Source organism: Thamnophis elegans, chromosome Z (genome assembly GCF_009769535.1).
Source record: "Thamnophis elegans isolate rThaEle1 chromosome Z, rThaEle1.pri, whole genome shotgun sequence".
NCBI lineage: Eukaryota > Metazoa > Chordata > Lepidosauria > Squamata > Colubridae > Thamnophis > Thamnophis elegans.
In genome coordinates this window covers 113,770,123-113,785,704 of record NC_045558.1, presented here as the reverse complement: position 1 = coordinate 113,785,704, position 15,582 = coordinate 113,770,123, and the positions used below count along the sequence as shown (strand labels likewise).

At 40.3% G+C, this 15,582-nt stretch overlaps 1 protein-coding gene across 1 annotated transcript; it reads right to left on the bottom strand.

Annotated features, from left to right (window-relative positions):
- Nucleotides 1–381: 381 nt before the first annotated feature.
- LOC116521533 (vomeronasal type-2 receptor 26-like) lies at nt 382–15,256 on the bottom strand. Its single transcript, XM_032236194.1, has 6 exons — nt 15,011–15,256; nt 6,872–7,702; nt 4,934–5,161; nt 1,943–2,033; nt 1,159–1,283; nt 382–1,014 (listed from the first exon to the last, which is right to left on the bottom strand). The coding sequence occupies exons 1-6, from the start codon at nt 15,254–15,256 to the stop codon at nt 382–384; spliced, it is 2,154 nt and encodes a 717-aa protein (XP_032092085.1).
- Between the last annotated feature and the right edge of the window lie 326 nt (nt 15,257–15,582).

Sequence of the window (15,582 nt, the reverse complement as noted above, 5' to 3'; positions counted from 1 at the left end):
GCATTTGCTACAATTATGGAGCCTCAGAGAAACAACAGAGTAGCAGGGGTACTGGTGTATCATTGGTGGAGGACCAGCCATGAAAAAATGTCTATGATTTATCAGCCAGCCTAGAAAACTTGGAGTGAAATGGGCAGGGTCAAGTGCCATAATCCCTTGTCCAATTCTTCATTGCTTTAAAACTGAACCATCATTAGATTCTGTGCTGATTATTTTTAGCCTTAGCCCAATTGGATTTTAACCTTAACAAGTGGCAATAATTGTCTGTACAATGACAAAGCACTATATGTATATATATCCATACAGATGTTTTCTAACAGTCATGTTCCCATTGGATACTAAAAGAGCAAAATTTGGAAATAGAATTTTTAGTTTATATTATTAATATTTTCTCTTTATTAACTGTTCCTTGTTGTTTAGTTCTGGCCTAATAATGATTATATAGCATTTGGGGAAATAAATACAGGCCAGCAATCCAGCACTAGAAGCCAAAATGGAAAAAACCTCCACAGCCACCATATATTTGCCTTTAGTGCTCAGGTAAGATGGAACAAAGGAGAGCCACACACTGCAGAAGATCAGCATGCTAAATGTGAGACATTTGGCTTCATTGAAACTGCTGGGGAGATTTCTGGAGAAAAAAGCTACTGTGAAACTAGCAACTGCCAGGAAGCCCATGTATCCCAGGACACAGTAGAACATAATATATGAGCCTTCATTGCACTGTAGTATTATTTCCTCTTTTTCTGACTGGGTGTCCATTTCAGGAAAAGGAGGAAATGTGAACAGCCACACCATACAGATACCTATTTGAATAAAGGAACCAGAAAGAACGATGGAGGTGGCCAGTCTTCTTCCCACCCAGTTCCGCATCTTTGATCCTGGCTTGGTGGCCATGAAAGCCAGAACCACAATGATGGTTTTTGCCAGCACAGAAGACACTGCCATTGAGAAGATGATGCCAAAGCTAATTTGTCGCAGGAAACATATCATATTACCTGGTGCAACAAGGAACTGCAGTGAGCAAAGAAAGCAGAAAAGGAGGGATATCAGTAGAAGGTAGGTGAGATTTCTGTTATTGGCCTTGACAATGGGAGTGTGGTGATACTTCAAAAATGTTCTGAGTACCACAATTGTGCAGAGAGAAAAGAAAAGTACCAAAATAACCATGCTTGTTCCCATTGGTTCTTCATAGGACAAGAAAGTTATTTTCTTAATAATACATGAAGTTTGGTTCTTATTTGGATATTGATCTTCTGGGCATTTCAAACAGTCATCCATGTCTAGAATTAAAATATATAAATTTATAAATATTTGCTTATACTGTACTTAGTATCATTTACATGTTTTTTTTTTTCTGAAAGCAGTACTTGCTCTGACTTCCTAGACTTTCTACTCTTATATTTTGTACCTAAGGGAGCACAGGAGAACATAAGATTTCTCTGCTAAGGGAAAGAATATTAATTACTCATGAATTCATTACATCACTTGGACTGTGTCTATTTATTTCTCTGGTTTTATTTCTACATTGATAGTAAGTTTTTCTTAAAAAGCATTATTCAAAATAATATCAATAAAATAAATGTTTTAGGATTCTCTTTTATCAGATGATTTAGATGTAATATTCACATTTCTGAAGGAAAGATGTTTCCTGTTCTCCTTTCAAGCAAAAATCCTGATGTTTTTTGAATCAAAAGGAACAGATTTTGTGCAAGTTAAGATGATACATTGTTAAGATCAAATGTACAGTACAGTCCCAAAATAAGAGAAATTGAATCCTTTACAGGTAATCCTCATTTAGCAATTGCCTCAACCAGTAATGATTCATGTTTATGATGAAGACAATAAGTAACTTTGTGATAAAGGCCCATATCTACAACTTCTACATCATTTTCTCTCAGTTATGGGTTTGCATGTCTTTGCAGCATTCAGTATATATTACCCTGTACTTGATCCATTTTTCCCTTTCCTCCATTGGAAAGTAGAGTGATTGCCTGGATTAATTTATTGGAACCCCATTCTTGCATGGTTAGCTGCCAGACACTAACATGAGTATGAGTATGAGTATGAGTAGTTTATTTATATGCCGCCCTTTTCCCTGAGGGGACTCAGGGCGGCTCACAATTCGGAAGGAAGGGAGGACAAACAGATTAACACATAAGACAGTACATCATTAAAAGCACAACATTCATACAATTTGGGTGGGTTACGGTCTTTAACCCCAGGCCTGACGGGACAGCCAGGTTTTAAGGGCTGTGCAGAAGGTCTGGAGGGTGGTGAGGGTACGAATCTCCATGGGGAGATCGTTCCATAAGGTCGGAGCTGCCACCGAGAAGGCTCTCCTCCGCATGGTTGCCAGTCGACATTGACCGGCAGATGGAACTCGGAGGAGGCCTAATCTATGGGATCTAATTGGTCGAGTGGAGGTAATTGGCAGTAGGCGGTCTCTCAAGTACCCAGATCCACTACCATGAAGGGCTTTGTAGGTGACAAGTAGCACCTTGAAGCGTACCCGGAGATCGACAGGTAGCCAGTGCAGCTCGCGGAGGATAGGTGTTATGTGGGTGAAACGAGGTGCACCCACGATCGCTCGCGCGGCCGCATTCTGGACTAGCTGAAGTCGCCAAATACTCTTCAAGGGCAGCCCCATGTAGAGCACATTGCAGTACTCCAGCCTGGAGGTCACAAGGGCATGAGTGACTGTTGTGAGAGCCTCCCGGTTCAGGTAGGGGCGCAACTGGTGCACCAGGCGAACCTGGGCAAATGCCCCCCTGGTCACAGCTGACAAATGGTGTTCAAAAGTCAGCTGTGGGTCCAGGAGGACTCCCAAGTTGCGGACCCTGTCTGAGGGGCATAGTATTTGACCCCCCAGCCTGAGAGATGGAACACTTGCCAAATTAGTGGGAGGGAAGCACAACAGCCACTCGGTCTTATCTGGATTGAGCACAAGCTTGTTAACCCTCATCCAGTCTCTAACAGCCTCAAGGCCCTGGTTCATCATGTCCACCGCTTCATTGAGTTGGCATGGGGCGGACAGATACAACTGTGTATCGTCCGCATACTGGTGGTATTTTATCCCGTGCCGCCGAATGATCTCACCCAGCGGTTTCATGTAGATATTAAAAAGTAGGGGGGACAGGACCGAACCCTGCGGCACCCCATATGTTAGGGGCCTAGGGGTCGATCTCTGCCCTCCGATTAACACCGACCGCAACCTGTTCGAGAGGTAAGAGGAGAACCACCGTAAAACAGTGCCTCCCACCCCCACCTCCCGCAGTCGTCGCAGAAGGATACCATGGTCGATGGTATCGAAAGCCGCTGAAAGGTCAAGGAGTACCAGGATGGAGGCATGGCCTCCATCCCTGGCTCTCCAGAGGTCATCGGTCAATGCGACCAAATCGGTTTCTGTGCTGTAGCCAGGCATGAAGCCAGACTGGAATGGGTCAAGATAACTAGCTTCCTCCAAGGACCGCTGGAGCTGAAAGGCCACCACCTTCTCAACAACCTTCCCCACAAAGGGGAGGTTGGAGACTGGACGGTAGTTGTTTAGAACGGCTGGATCCAAAGATGGTTTCTTCAGGAGGGGTCTCACCACCGCCGCCTTAAGAGCGGGGGGAAAGACCCCCTCCCGAAGGATCCAGCCGCCTGGATCCAGCCCCGTGTCACCTCCCTGCCGTTAATAACCAGCCAGGAGGGGCACAGGTCCAGTACACATGTGGAGGCACTTACAGCTCTCATGGCCTTGTCCACGTCCTCAGGGGCAACATGACTCTAACCAATTTCATATTAAAGACTATTGCTTTCTTTGTGACTCATTGGTCACAGTTGTCAGTGCACGAGTCAAACAGACAGTACTAGTGTCCTCTTCTCAAAATGTTCTCCATGTTGTGCCTGCAATTCTCCTTCAATCACTTCATCTCTAATGTATATAAATACATCAATTTTCTTCTCGCTAGTTAGCCAAGCTCTAGGATGAGTATTCCAAAAAGCAAGAGAATGCAAGCACTTGCAAGGTAGTTTTTGTTTAGTGACTGCCTTATTGAACAATTGTTTGCAGTTATGAAAAAGTACCTTTGTGATCATTTATCACATTTAAGACCTTTAAAAATCTGCAGAGAAAAGGAAAGATGAAATAAAGCACTCTTATGATTTTGCTTAATATCTGCTTCACTTAATCATTGGTCACTAAACAAAAATGACCTGAATTATATATAATATATGTAATATAATTCAGCTTCTGTACTTATATATTCATGGATTTTCTTGAGTTGTGCTGCAGAACCATCGATTAATAATGTCTCTTACCTTTCTGACTTGACATTTTTTCTTTGGGGCATCGAAGGCAATCATAGCAGCAAAATGGCTTTGCCTCTTGTTTTTTCTTAAAATAACCAGGAAGGCAGCTCTCAGTACACATGGAAGTAGGTAAGGTCTGCCCAGTAAATGAAAGAAGGAAAATGTAAGAACTTAATCATATATTTGAGAGAAAAGTTGAAAAATTATGGTTGACCACTACTGTAGAAATAAGGAAAGCTAGTGTAATAATTTGTTTTTTTCAGAGAGAGAGAGAGAGAGAGAGAGAGAGAGAGACGACAGACAGACAGACAGACAGAGACAGACAGACAGACAAACATACAGACAGATTATATGATAGTCTTGCACTTTAACCACTTTTCTGAATTACCTTGAACTTTTACAGTAATACTGGTGTAAATACATTGAATATCATCCCTGTCTTTTAAAGCTTGACAGCAACATACCCTTGGAAAAACAATACTAATTTAAGTAATTGATTAGAGACCCCTGATTTTCAGAAAGTTTGAATTCTTGCCTTGCTGGGATTTATTTCCATTATTTGTATATTAAATGATATTGAGCTAATCTTTGATACCATCCCAATAATTCAATCAAATCAACTACATTCAAAACTTACTTGATTGAAAGTGCTAGGCCAGTTGATGGCTTGTTCATTAATGGTGAACATTTGGTCTTCAGCAGCCCAGGGATCCAGCTTCCCAACTTTCACTCGATACAAAGACTGGTTAGGGAATATGACCCAGTTCTCTATATCCAGTCCTGTAATCAGTTCTCTATTCTTGTCAAAGGAAATTTCATCTCCAACAGTGTTGTTAAATGAGCCTTTTTTCAAAAAGAAATGAAGCTGAATATGAAAAAGCAAGAAAAAAAGCATGTTTAATATATAAAACTATGTGATACCACGTTAATCTTTTTAGTTGAACCATTTAAATATGTGGCAGATTGTCCTTACTCAAAGCTGCTAGCATTCCTCTCAAGGGTGATTGCCTATGACCCTTGATCCGAAATCTTTTGTTTATAGTCTACTAATTTTCAAAAATTAACAATAATCCAGCCCCCAGAAATGATATAAATGTTAATATGTAAAGATATAATTTATTGAGGAAATATGTCATGTAATAAATAAATATAACTGAGCTTGCCTTACATTTGCTTGCCTTGTCATCTGCTTTTATTAGAGAAACTAATTAGAAAGTACCATATCCTTTTAATATATAATAAAATTTAATATAAATTATCTACTGAAAGGAATAGTATAAGCAAACTGAACTGACTTTTCAAAATAAAATAATTATCTTTCTTTAATAGTATCATATAAACAGATTGAACTGCCTTTTCAAAAGAAAATTATCTTTCTTTAATGCTAAAAAGTCTGCCATTGATGCATTTGATACATTGTTAACTAAAGAAATCCATAAAATTGCATTCATTTTTATTGCTGCTATAAGATGCCATGATGGAGAATGGAAAGTGTGTTATAAACATATTTTTTCTAAATTCAAAATGAACCTTAAATTCAGATTGAATCTTTGTGGGATATATGGATGATTAAAAGGAGGAATGAAGGAAGACAAAAGTAGACTGGAGCAGTTTAAATCAAATTGAGAGAACATAAAAGAACATAGATTCTGCAAAATCCTGCTGATTTATTATGAGCGAGTGGCTGTTCTTTTGTTATCATTGAGATTGAAAAATAGAAAGATTATTAATTACTGCACTTTACCTGTGTCTTTTACACACAGACACACACACACACACACACACACACACACACACAATCTATTTTCTGATTTTCTTTCTTTGTATTCATGTACATGCTAATTACGGTCTCATTTCAAGACTTCTTTAAAAAAAAACTATTTAAAAGTATGGCCCTTTGTTCCTACAGTAGGGAAGGGATCCAAATATGCTTGGATTGATCTAAATTACATAGATGAATGAAGTATGAATCCTTTACCGCAAGGCAATAATTCCTGCTGCTCTATCATTTGTAGTGTCCATGGTGATTGAATCCTACTCTGCATTCATAGTTTTTTCTTTGTTTAGAAAGATAGCACTTTGTGGTCTCAGAAGTATTTACAGCTTGAAAGACCAAATAGAAATTTCTACTTTTCCACCCTTCTATACAGATTAAAATGTATGTATTGTATTTACTATTTTCAACTTATAGGCCTATTGACTGAAATGCATAACTTAGAACTTAATTTAAGTAACCAGCTGTTGTCACCTTGAAAGGAATAAAGCTTATTATATGAAATAGTGTGTGTCTGTGTATTTGTGTATTGGATGTGGGGAGGGGGGAGAGAATATAAAGCATGTATCCTAATTATCTAAAGAATATAACTAGAGAGTAAGTGAGCCAGAAAACATTAAAAGATTCATAGAGATTATGCAAATCGTATAGAAGATGAGAAAAGGATTAAAAAAACTGGAAATTTTTAATAATTTCCCATCTAATTCTGACTGCTGTTTATTATCAGAAGACTGTGAGATGCTGGGGAGTCAGTTCAAGTCATATCCCATTTCCAACTAAATTGATTATTCATCAAATTACCTGCCATGGCTGAAGATCCTGAAGAATGAGTTTTCTGCTATTCAGGTTTTGCCTGTGTTGTTGGCCAAACATCATAGCATGTAAAGCATGTACCACAGCATACAATGCATTGTATATACTGTAACTATGACTGGTCATCCTCATTTCAAAAAAGGCCCCAGGAAGGCTCTCCAGTTTCTCCCTCCCTGTACAGACATCCTCTGATTCCTCAGCCTCAGATAGATTTGGAAACACACAGCCAAATGCTTGCTCCCACACATTTTTGATGAAACCATCCTCTTTTGAGGAGAAATGGTTTCTTGTCTTGAGAAAGTGTTGAAATCCTGGAATTTCACTTGAGTGAGCCGCAAAGGTCAAAGCACCATGTAGGTCTTGGATATCCCAGCTTTTCTGATAAAAGAACGAAGCAAGACCCATTTGGGAAGCCACGATCCACACCTTACCTTTCAGGTTTATAGAAACTATTTCCATTTCAGGTAGGCGTAACAACCATCTTACATTTAAAAGATTATTATCTCTGATGATAATAACTTTTGCTTTGCTGTTAACAAGAAGGTGAAACATTTCAACAAGCCATTTCAGATTATCATAAAAGTTATTGATATAAAATGGTCTGAATTTTTCAAAGAAGGCAATGCAGATACCATGGAGAGGAAACATTGAGAAGATCAGGTGCTCAAATGTTTTTCCTCCAAGTCCTTTTGTAAGTACCCCAATCCAAGTCCACCTGAAGTGCAAGAGTAGTCGAATAATGCCACTGTAATATAGGTCTTCATCTGGAACCATGGGGTAGTAGAAATGACTTTCATATAGTGAGGAGCCAGTTGGGAACTATGGAAATAAACAGAATTATATGGGTAAATAGAAAAAAAACAGCAAGGAGAAATGTATGATCCAAAAAGGAAAATGTGTATCATCTCATCCAAAATATTTCAGCATATGCTCCCACTTAATTTGTTTCTAATATATGTATATTTATTTTATTCATGACAAAATTAAAATACAAAACTCCCAAAAAATCCCAAAGAAAAGAAAAAAGAAGAACCAATTAAAACATTAAAAAGAAAAAAGGTGTCTTAAAAAAGGACCAACACATGTACACAGATTATACCCCCTATGTGAATGCTTATTAATACATTAGTACAAAATTAATTTCCATCCCTTGTGAAACAGAACTTTCCCAAATTTTAAACTACTAAATCTAGTTGCAAATTATTGACCTGCGTTCTATGTATTATATTAGTGACAAAGTAGTTAGCAGGAAAAAGAAGAATATTAAAACAGAGCAAAATTAAAATTTTAAAACTCTCTGTTAACAAATTGTTATTGTAATCCACTCATAGGAAGTTTATCATGACATCTTATCTATTTGAAGTCATCCCAAAAGTTATAGTTCATCCTGAATCAACTATCAAGGTTTGCCATTTCTTGTTATTAGAAATTTTGTTTGTATAAAGCACTTCAGAGCAAACAAAAAACACAGTCACCATGCACTTTATGCTCAACTGTATTACCATAACAGGAAACAGGAAACACTACTTAGAACAAAAGAGCATAGAGTATATATCATAGATCTAAACTGTAGACACCATCATCTGCTGGCTAAATACTACTGTAATTGTTGCATAAAAATATATTCAAAAAATGAATGCCAGCACTCCCACTCAACAACTACTCCTTATATTAGTCCCATTTCAGATCTCAGTTCTATAAATCTGTTCCTTAGAAGTGATTTTGTCAAAGAATTTGCAATCAATTTTATTAATTTCACAATATGTAAGCACAATTACATTTTATTCAACCAGATTATTTAATGCTGTCTGGAAAAAAAACTTGATATATCCTAGATTGTCCTCATTTAAGAGTGTAGGTTGGGACATTGGCTCTCCAAGATCTTCAAATAATTGACATAACATCAGCATTGTGATTGGCATAATTGTCAGCAATGTATTTTTTGCCTGTGTACAAGAAAAATCTACGAGGTCTGCTTCTTGCTGGACCAAATTAGGACTGCTTCCTAATTTGAACAAGTAACCACTTGTGGAGTTACGAGTACTTGGGTCACTTGCCCAATCAGAGTCCACATATTCTACAAGGTTCAAATCACCAATTGCAGATAGCTTCAAACTCAAGTCCTTTGTTTGTTTGAGATATCTCATGACTCTCTTAATTGATGTCCAATCTTTTTGTTTAGTCTGTTTTTTTTTCCATTCTAGTGTTTCAGATACTGCAATCTGCTTTTAAATTGTCCTTTTTCTTGCACACACACATTCACATGTTTCTTATTTCACATAACTTTTTATTCCTATTTTCCATCTTTAAAGCAAACTCTGCTACAGAACCATTATATATACTTTCTGTTTTACACTTAGATCCATCTGCAAGCTTGTTCTTAACATCCTTGACTCAAAGAGCAGGGGGCAATCATAAGGCGACCAGATTTTAACATTGGTAAAGAGGGACACCATTGACCGGGGGGGGGGGGGGCGGGTCTTGATTAAAAAATTTAAAAAAGATTTTAAAAAATCCTATCCTTCAAATTGTCTTCTGATAACATTATGGACATGTTCACTAGTTTTCTAAGCAGAAGTAATGGCTTCTAGAAGTAATTTGCCAATTGTCTTCTTCTTCTTCTTGCCACCATCTCCCCCCCTCCAAATCACTGCCCCAGCTTCCAATCTACCCTGTAATCCTGGGATTTTGCTCCTAGTCTTTTCTAGGTCTGGTTCTGCTCATTTTTCAAGACCAACCAAAGTTTGTTGACTTAGCATCAGTAAATGGAGGATTATGTCTCCAACCCAAAAAAATTAAAAGGGATTGCTTTTAAATAGCAAGAAAAAAACTAAAATCCCTCCCGAAGCCCTTGCTAAACTAGCTTTGATCCGACACAAACCACCAAAGCAGTTTCCATGTCAAAATAATCTCAATTACAAAGAATGTTTCTGTTTATACACTGGCAGATTATACTGTTTACATGTTATTCAGTCTCAGAACACCCGTTCACACAGTTATCATTCATGATATCAACCGCATTAATCAAATACTTCTGTCGAGAGGTATATACCAAAAGTCAATTAATCCCACTTTCGCTGGCAGAGAGGGGAAAATTTTTCTTTGTTGTTCCTTATGGCTTAGCTGAGACAGCAGCTTTTAATGATTGTTTTTTGAAACTTTTATATAAATGGGGGGGGGGGATAAGGGACATTCTCTCCACCTTTTTCACTTACACTGGGACTTGGGGAGCTTAGCAAAACTGTGTTCTTCTTGCCTTGCAAAAATTTAGCCCCAAAAGGATGTGGGGGAGAAACAGATGCATTAGCATTCTAATAATCTTTCACTCATTGTTAGATGGTTTGCTGAGATACATCAGAAACTCCTCTCCAATATCCGCCACATGAGGATGCTCTGTCCAAAACCCCTTAAAAATGATACCAGCCCAATCGCCATGGGAGCCCAGGAAGTTCACCAGGGAAGGATTCTCAGAAATCATGATTATCAGTCCCAGACCATCAGCTCCTTGTTCCCACGTTCAAGCCTATCCAGCAGGTGGTTCTCCTGAAGAAAACCCCAAATTCCTGAGCTGGGGTTGGGAGAGGATTAAACTAAGCGCAGAGAAGGTGCCCCACACGAACAAACCCTCAACTCACTGAGCTTATAGGAAAAGAGTCCCTGAAGCCTCCCCGCCCGTTATCCTTGTTAGGACTCAGCCCTTGACATTCCCTGGAAGGCTCCCCGCTCCACCTCCCCAAAAATGAAAGTAGCGGCATCCTGTTTTCCCCCTCCTCGAGACACCTCACTCGAAGGAATGAGGCAACAGGATTGAACCTTCTGGCCAGTAAGAAAGAACCTTTTGGCTTAGCGACATGAGCAGGTAGAGGAAGCGTGCTGCGTCCCGGAAGGGCAATAGTTTTTCTGGGCTCTGGGATGAGGGGGACGTTGTTCAGTGCCAATACACTCTTCCTCGCCAGCAGAGGTGCTGCAGGAGAGTTGCCAGCTGTGCTGACACCTGCGTTACAAGGGAAATGAATATAACAAAAAGGCCAAGGAGTTCACTTGCATTGGCAGCAAAAGCAAAAGTTGTTCATAGTGGGAGGAGCTCGCACCCCGGGGGCTGCTGATATCTTGCGCAGAAGGGGAGGGAGAGACGGGGGATCCCAATCTAGGAATGAGCTGTCAGCCTGACAAAATGCAACCCCTTCCTTCCTCCTCCTCCGTCACTAACAGCTGGGGACTCAGGAATCAGAACAAAAAGCCAGTCTGATCTTGGCATTGCAAACTCACGCACATACTCACTGCTTCCCCCCACCCAAAAAAAGCAGGATTATAGTTAGCTAAGCAATTTAGAGGCCTCCACTGTTCCTCTCGGTTCTGTTTTCCTTAGAGGACTTTGCAAGACCCTAGTCCTTCTCGAGTACTCTTGTGCTTCAGTCCTCAGGATTCCCTGGCCTCCATGGCCGGATCATCCCAAGCGCACACGATCCAGAGCTCCCTGCGCCTAGCTGCATTGTGCACACGCATGGGCATTCAAGGAATCCAGCGTTTTTTTAAAGGTTCCAGATCCTCTGCAAATGCCCTACTGCATCCTGGCTGTCTCCAATGCAAGGGCAGTGAAGGGCATCCAACAAGGACGAGGCTCGGGGGGGTGTCTTTGATTGTGGGGAGGGGGCAGTGGGGGGAGGTCTTCATGCTCAGCCTGAGCCAGAATAATTTGCACTTTTGGAAATTGTGCTGTTCAAGGGAAACCTGTGTGACAATGGGCATTCGGTTTTTCAAAAGCGCCACCGTCTTTCTCGCCCGCCTGGTCCCTCCCCCACCAAACACCTTTTTTTAAAGGATTTTTTCCTCTGGGACTCTTCACCCGGTTCTGGATTCATCAAGGAAACATCTGTCTGGATTGTGTTTCTGAATCTGGGGAGGGGAGGGGGCATCCAATGCTGATTGTCCTGTGTGTTGCCCTCCACCCACCCACCCACTCACTGTTGGCTGTGAAACACTGTCTCGTTCCATGCCTCCTGATCCGGGGTTCTGTAAAACTTCCAACCTGCCCGGGGCGAGTCGGCCATGGTGCAGCCAGTGGTGGGCAGGAAGGCTTCAGGCAGCTCCTGGGCAGCTGGTGTCTGGGTGGTAAGAGCCGGCGAGGGGGGGGTGGCATCTGTGGCGGTGGAGCAGAGGTGCAGAAGCGCCAGCAGCTGGGCAGCCTCCATCGGGCAGATGGAGATTAGAAGTGGGGCGGCTGCTGGGGCTTTGGCTGCTCCTAACTCCCGTGCCACTTGTTGGCTGCCCTTTGCTGCCCTTGCATTGGAGATGGCCGGGATGCAGTAGGATATTTGCAGAGGATCTGGAACCTTTAAAAAATGCCGGATTTCTTGATCACCCGTGCGTGTGCGCAACCCAGCTAGGCGCGGGGAGCTCCGGGTCATGCACGCTTGGGATGACCTGGCCATGGAGGGGCAGCAGCAGCGAGCCAGGCGGGCAACCCATTTGCTGATAAAGACATGCTGGACATGGCAGGGGCCCACGGCCAGGAGCAAAGCCAGCCACTGCAGCAGGGATCGGGTGCCGCTGGGTCCCTGCGGCAGCGGCAGCAGCAGCAGCAGCAGCAGTTCCCCAGTAGGGACCGGGTGCCCTTAGCATAGCAACCCTGCATTGCTCATAATCTTGCGGCTCTGCACAAAAGGGCCGAACGCGGAGGAAAGGAAGGCACGTCAGTCATCCAGATCACAGTGAGGAGGAGGAGGAGGTAGTGGAGGAAAAAGGTGAGGATTGAGGGAAAGCAGCCGGGCAGCCTCCATTGGGCAGCGAGGCGAGCTCCGTGCGAGACCGCTCGGCCAGCCTGCCCCACGACTCCTGCTAGTGCTCGGCAGCATGCAGCCACCACGCACCCTCCAGCCCCACAGGCCACCCTCCCGGAGCACAGTCACTAGTCTATAGACAAAGATAGACCTGGAAAAATGAGTGAAAATGTTTGCAAGAGGAAACCACGTGGTGGAGCCAAAAAAGGGCTGGGGCATCCTTTCTACAAATATCGGGGCTTTTTTAAAAAGATGCAGGATGCGGGACAAATTATTAAAAATCGTGACTGTCCCGCCAAAAGCAGGACGTCTGGTCACCTTAGGCAATCCTGATTATGAGACCATTTGTGCAATTTCATGTTGTGCACCAGTTGTGCCTCTTTCTGGATCATGATGCTCTGTAGTCAGTCACTTATGCCCCAGTCATGTCCCATTTGGATTATTGCAACATTCTCTACCCACGAATAATAGTTGGAAGCTATAATTGATCCAGAATGAAACTGCATGGACAATTTTAGAAGCATATATAATAATGTCACATGTATTGCACAGTCTAAACTGGCTACTGATTTGCTTCTGGATCCAATTTAGGGTGTTGATTATCATCTTTAATGCCTATATGGAATTATGGATCCAAGAGAGCTGAGGAACATATTTGCCCCACTTGTACTGGCAGAAGAGGCTTGCTGTGGAACCCAAGGAATTGCAACTGGTGGGGTCAAGGATGAGCCCTTTTGCCATGACCCTCACCCTTTGAAACATCTGTCTGAGATTAGAAACACCACCACCCCTTCTGGCCTTCAGGTAGGGCCTTAAAACTAACTCTGTTGATAGGTGTGGCACCCAGATAGAGAAGGCCATAGGGTTAGTGACAAAGAACTCTGCTCAATTCTGACCCCATGGCTTTTTAATCTGTATTTAATCTTTTGCAAAATTAAACTGTTTTTATATTTATGACTGGTTTTATATTTTTATTTTTACTATATTGTAAGCTGCCCAGAATTGGTTTAGATAACAAGACAAGTGGCATATAAAATTAATAAATATATAAAATATACAAATAAAGTATATACATACATACCATGCTATCTTAATTACTTCATTGTACATTTTAAATATTTTCCCACCTGCCTTCAAAAATCTTTTATATTTAAATATTGTTTTACCCTATTGTAGACTTCTATGCTGCTATTGCTTATGCGCTTCTTGGTTTAGAATATTATATTAACTAGCTTTGGCACTGCATCTCAAATGGTAATTCTGTCAATTCCTCTTCAAGCATCTATTTCTGCTCATGTTAAGATGAGATATTGGAGGAAAGTGACAAAACTTCCAGGAGGACTTAATGCGAACAGGGAGGAATTTCTGCTTTACTCTAACTGGTAATGCAGCTTCTGATTTGGCTCACATTGCATCTGTTACAATGATTTAGCACGGCCCCTAAATTCAAGTATATCTTTTTTTTCTACTAAAATATGTGATTCACCAAGACGTATTGGTTTAATATCTTTCAATCACTAAGTGAAAGTAATTGTGTCAATCTCAGTTCCTTATCCCAATCTATCTTCTAGTCTTAGAAATATATATCTGGTAGAAATATTCAGGAGGTTCTTTTTACCAACTTTTTATTTAGTGACTATTTGAGGTCATAATTTCTGAAAATAAAACAACTTTGCAACCAATGTTTACACTTCTGAAAAATGCAGCAGCACATTTGTCGTATGATACCTATTGGGTGCTTCACAATTTGTGTACTTTTAGTGTACCATTGCTGCAACCCAAGGTCATGGATCACCATTTCATGGGCTTCACAACCTGCTTCCAACAAGTAAAATTAATGAAGCATAGAAGTGAAATCATGGTAACATGATGTCTCACTTAAAAGTCATGATAATTTGCTTAAGAACAGAAGCAGAGGTGATGTTGTAAATAAAATATAGTCATGTGATGTTAGTGATCACAGTGCTTAGTGATAGATTTCCATGTGTGTTTGGTAAGTCAAGACTATATGTAAGAGGAAAAACCCTTATTTATGCCTCTTTAAGCACCTAAAAGGCAGAATATATTAATAAAATATAAATAAATAAAAAGTAGAAAGATTATATCCCCCATCACATAAACAATTTACACAAGAAGACTACAGGAATCCAAAGTTCCAATGATCATTAAGATTAATCTTTCAAACTCAATAATAGTAATAACAAATTTTGCAAAAAAATTTTTTACCTTTATGCTGTACTAAATGTTGTTTCTTAAATAGGATTATTGGAGGAAAAAAAGAAACTTAAATTATATTTTGAAGTTTTGCAACACATTACACCTGGAAAGACAAAACCATCCATCTTACCTGTGGAACTTTGTAAGTCTCTAATATATCTGCCATATCACTAGCGATTCCTGGATCAACAGTTCCAACAACTGATATGAGTTTGTTCAGGATGCCACACTTGTAATTTGGAAGAAAATTGTTCTGACTAGAGAAAAGTTCCAATTTGGCATGATAGTCAGCATACCTATCATAAATTCTGAAACCCAAGGTGATATTAGGTAAGAGCTGGCGGTCTTCATTGATCTTCTGTATAGCAAATATCATGGTTAGAATATGCTGATAATATTTAGTCAGGACTCTGAAACAAGAATTAGATGCTGTATCAAATGGAATTCTGCATCTATAAAGGAAAATGGAACTAACTCATGAATTTTTTTAACAAACTAATAATTGCTATTTCAAGTCACCTGATTTAAAAGATACTCACTGTTTCATGTTTATATATATATATATATATATATATATATATATATATATATATATATATATATATATATATATATATATATCAGCACAAATAAAAAACACAAATATAACAAAAGGCAACAGTAAAAATATTGGGTTTCTGTCGTGATGGACTCTTGTGACGA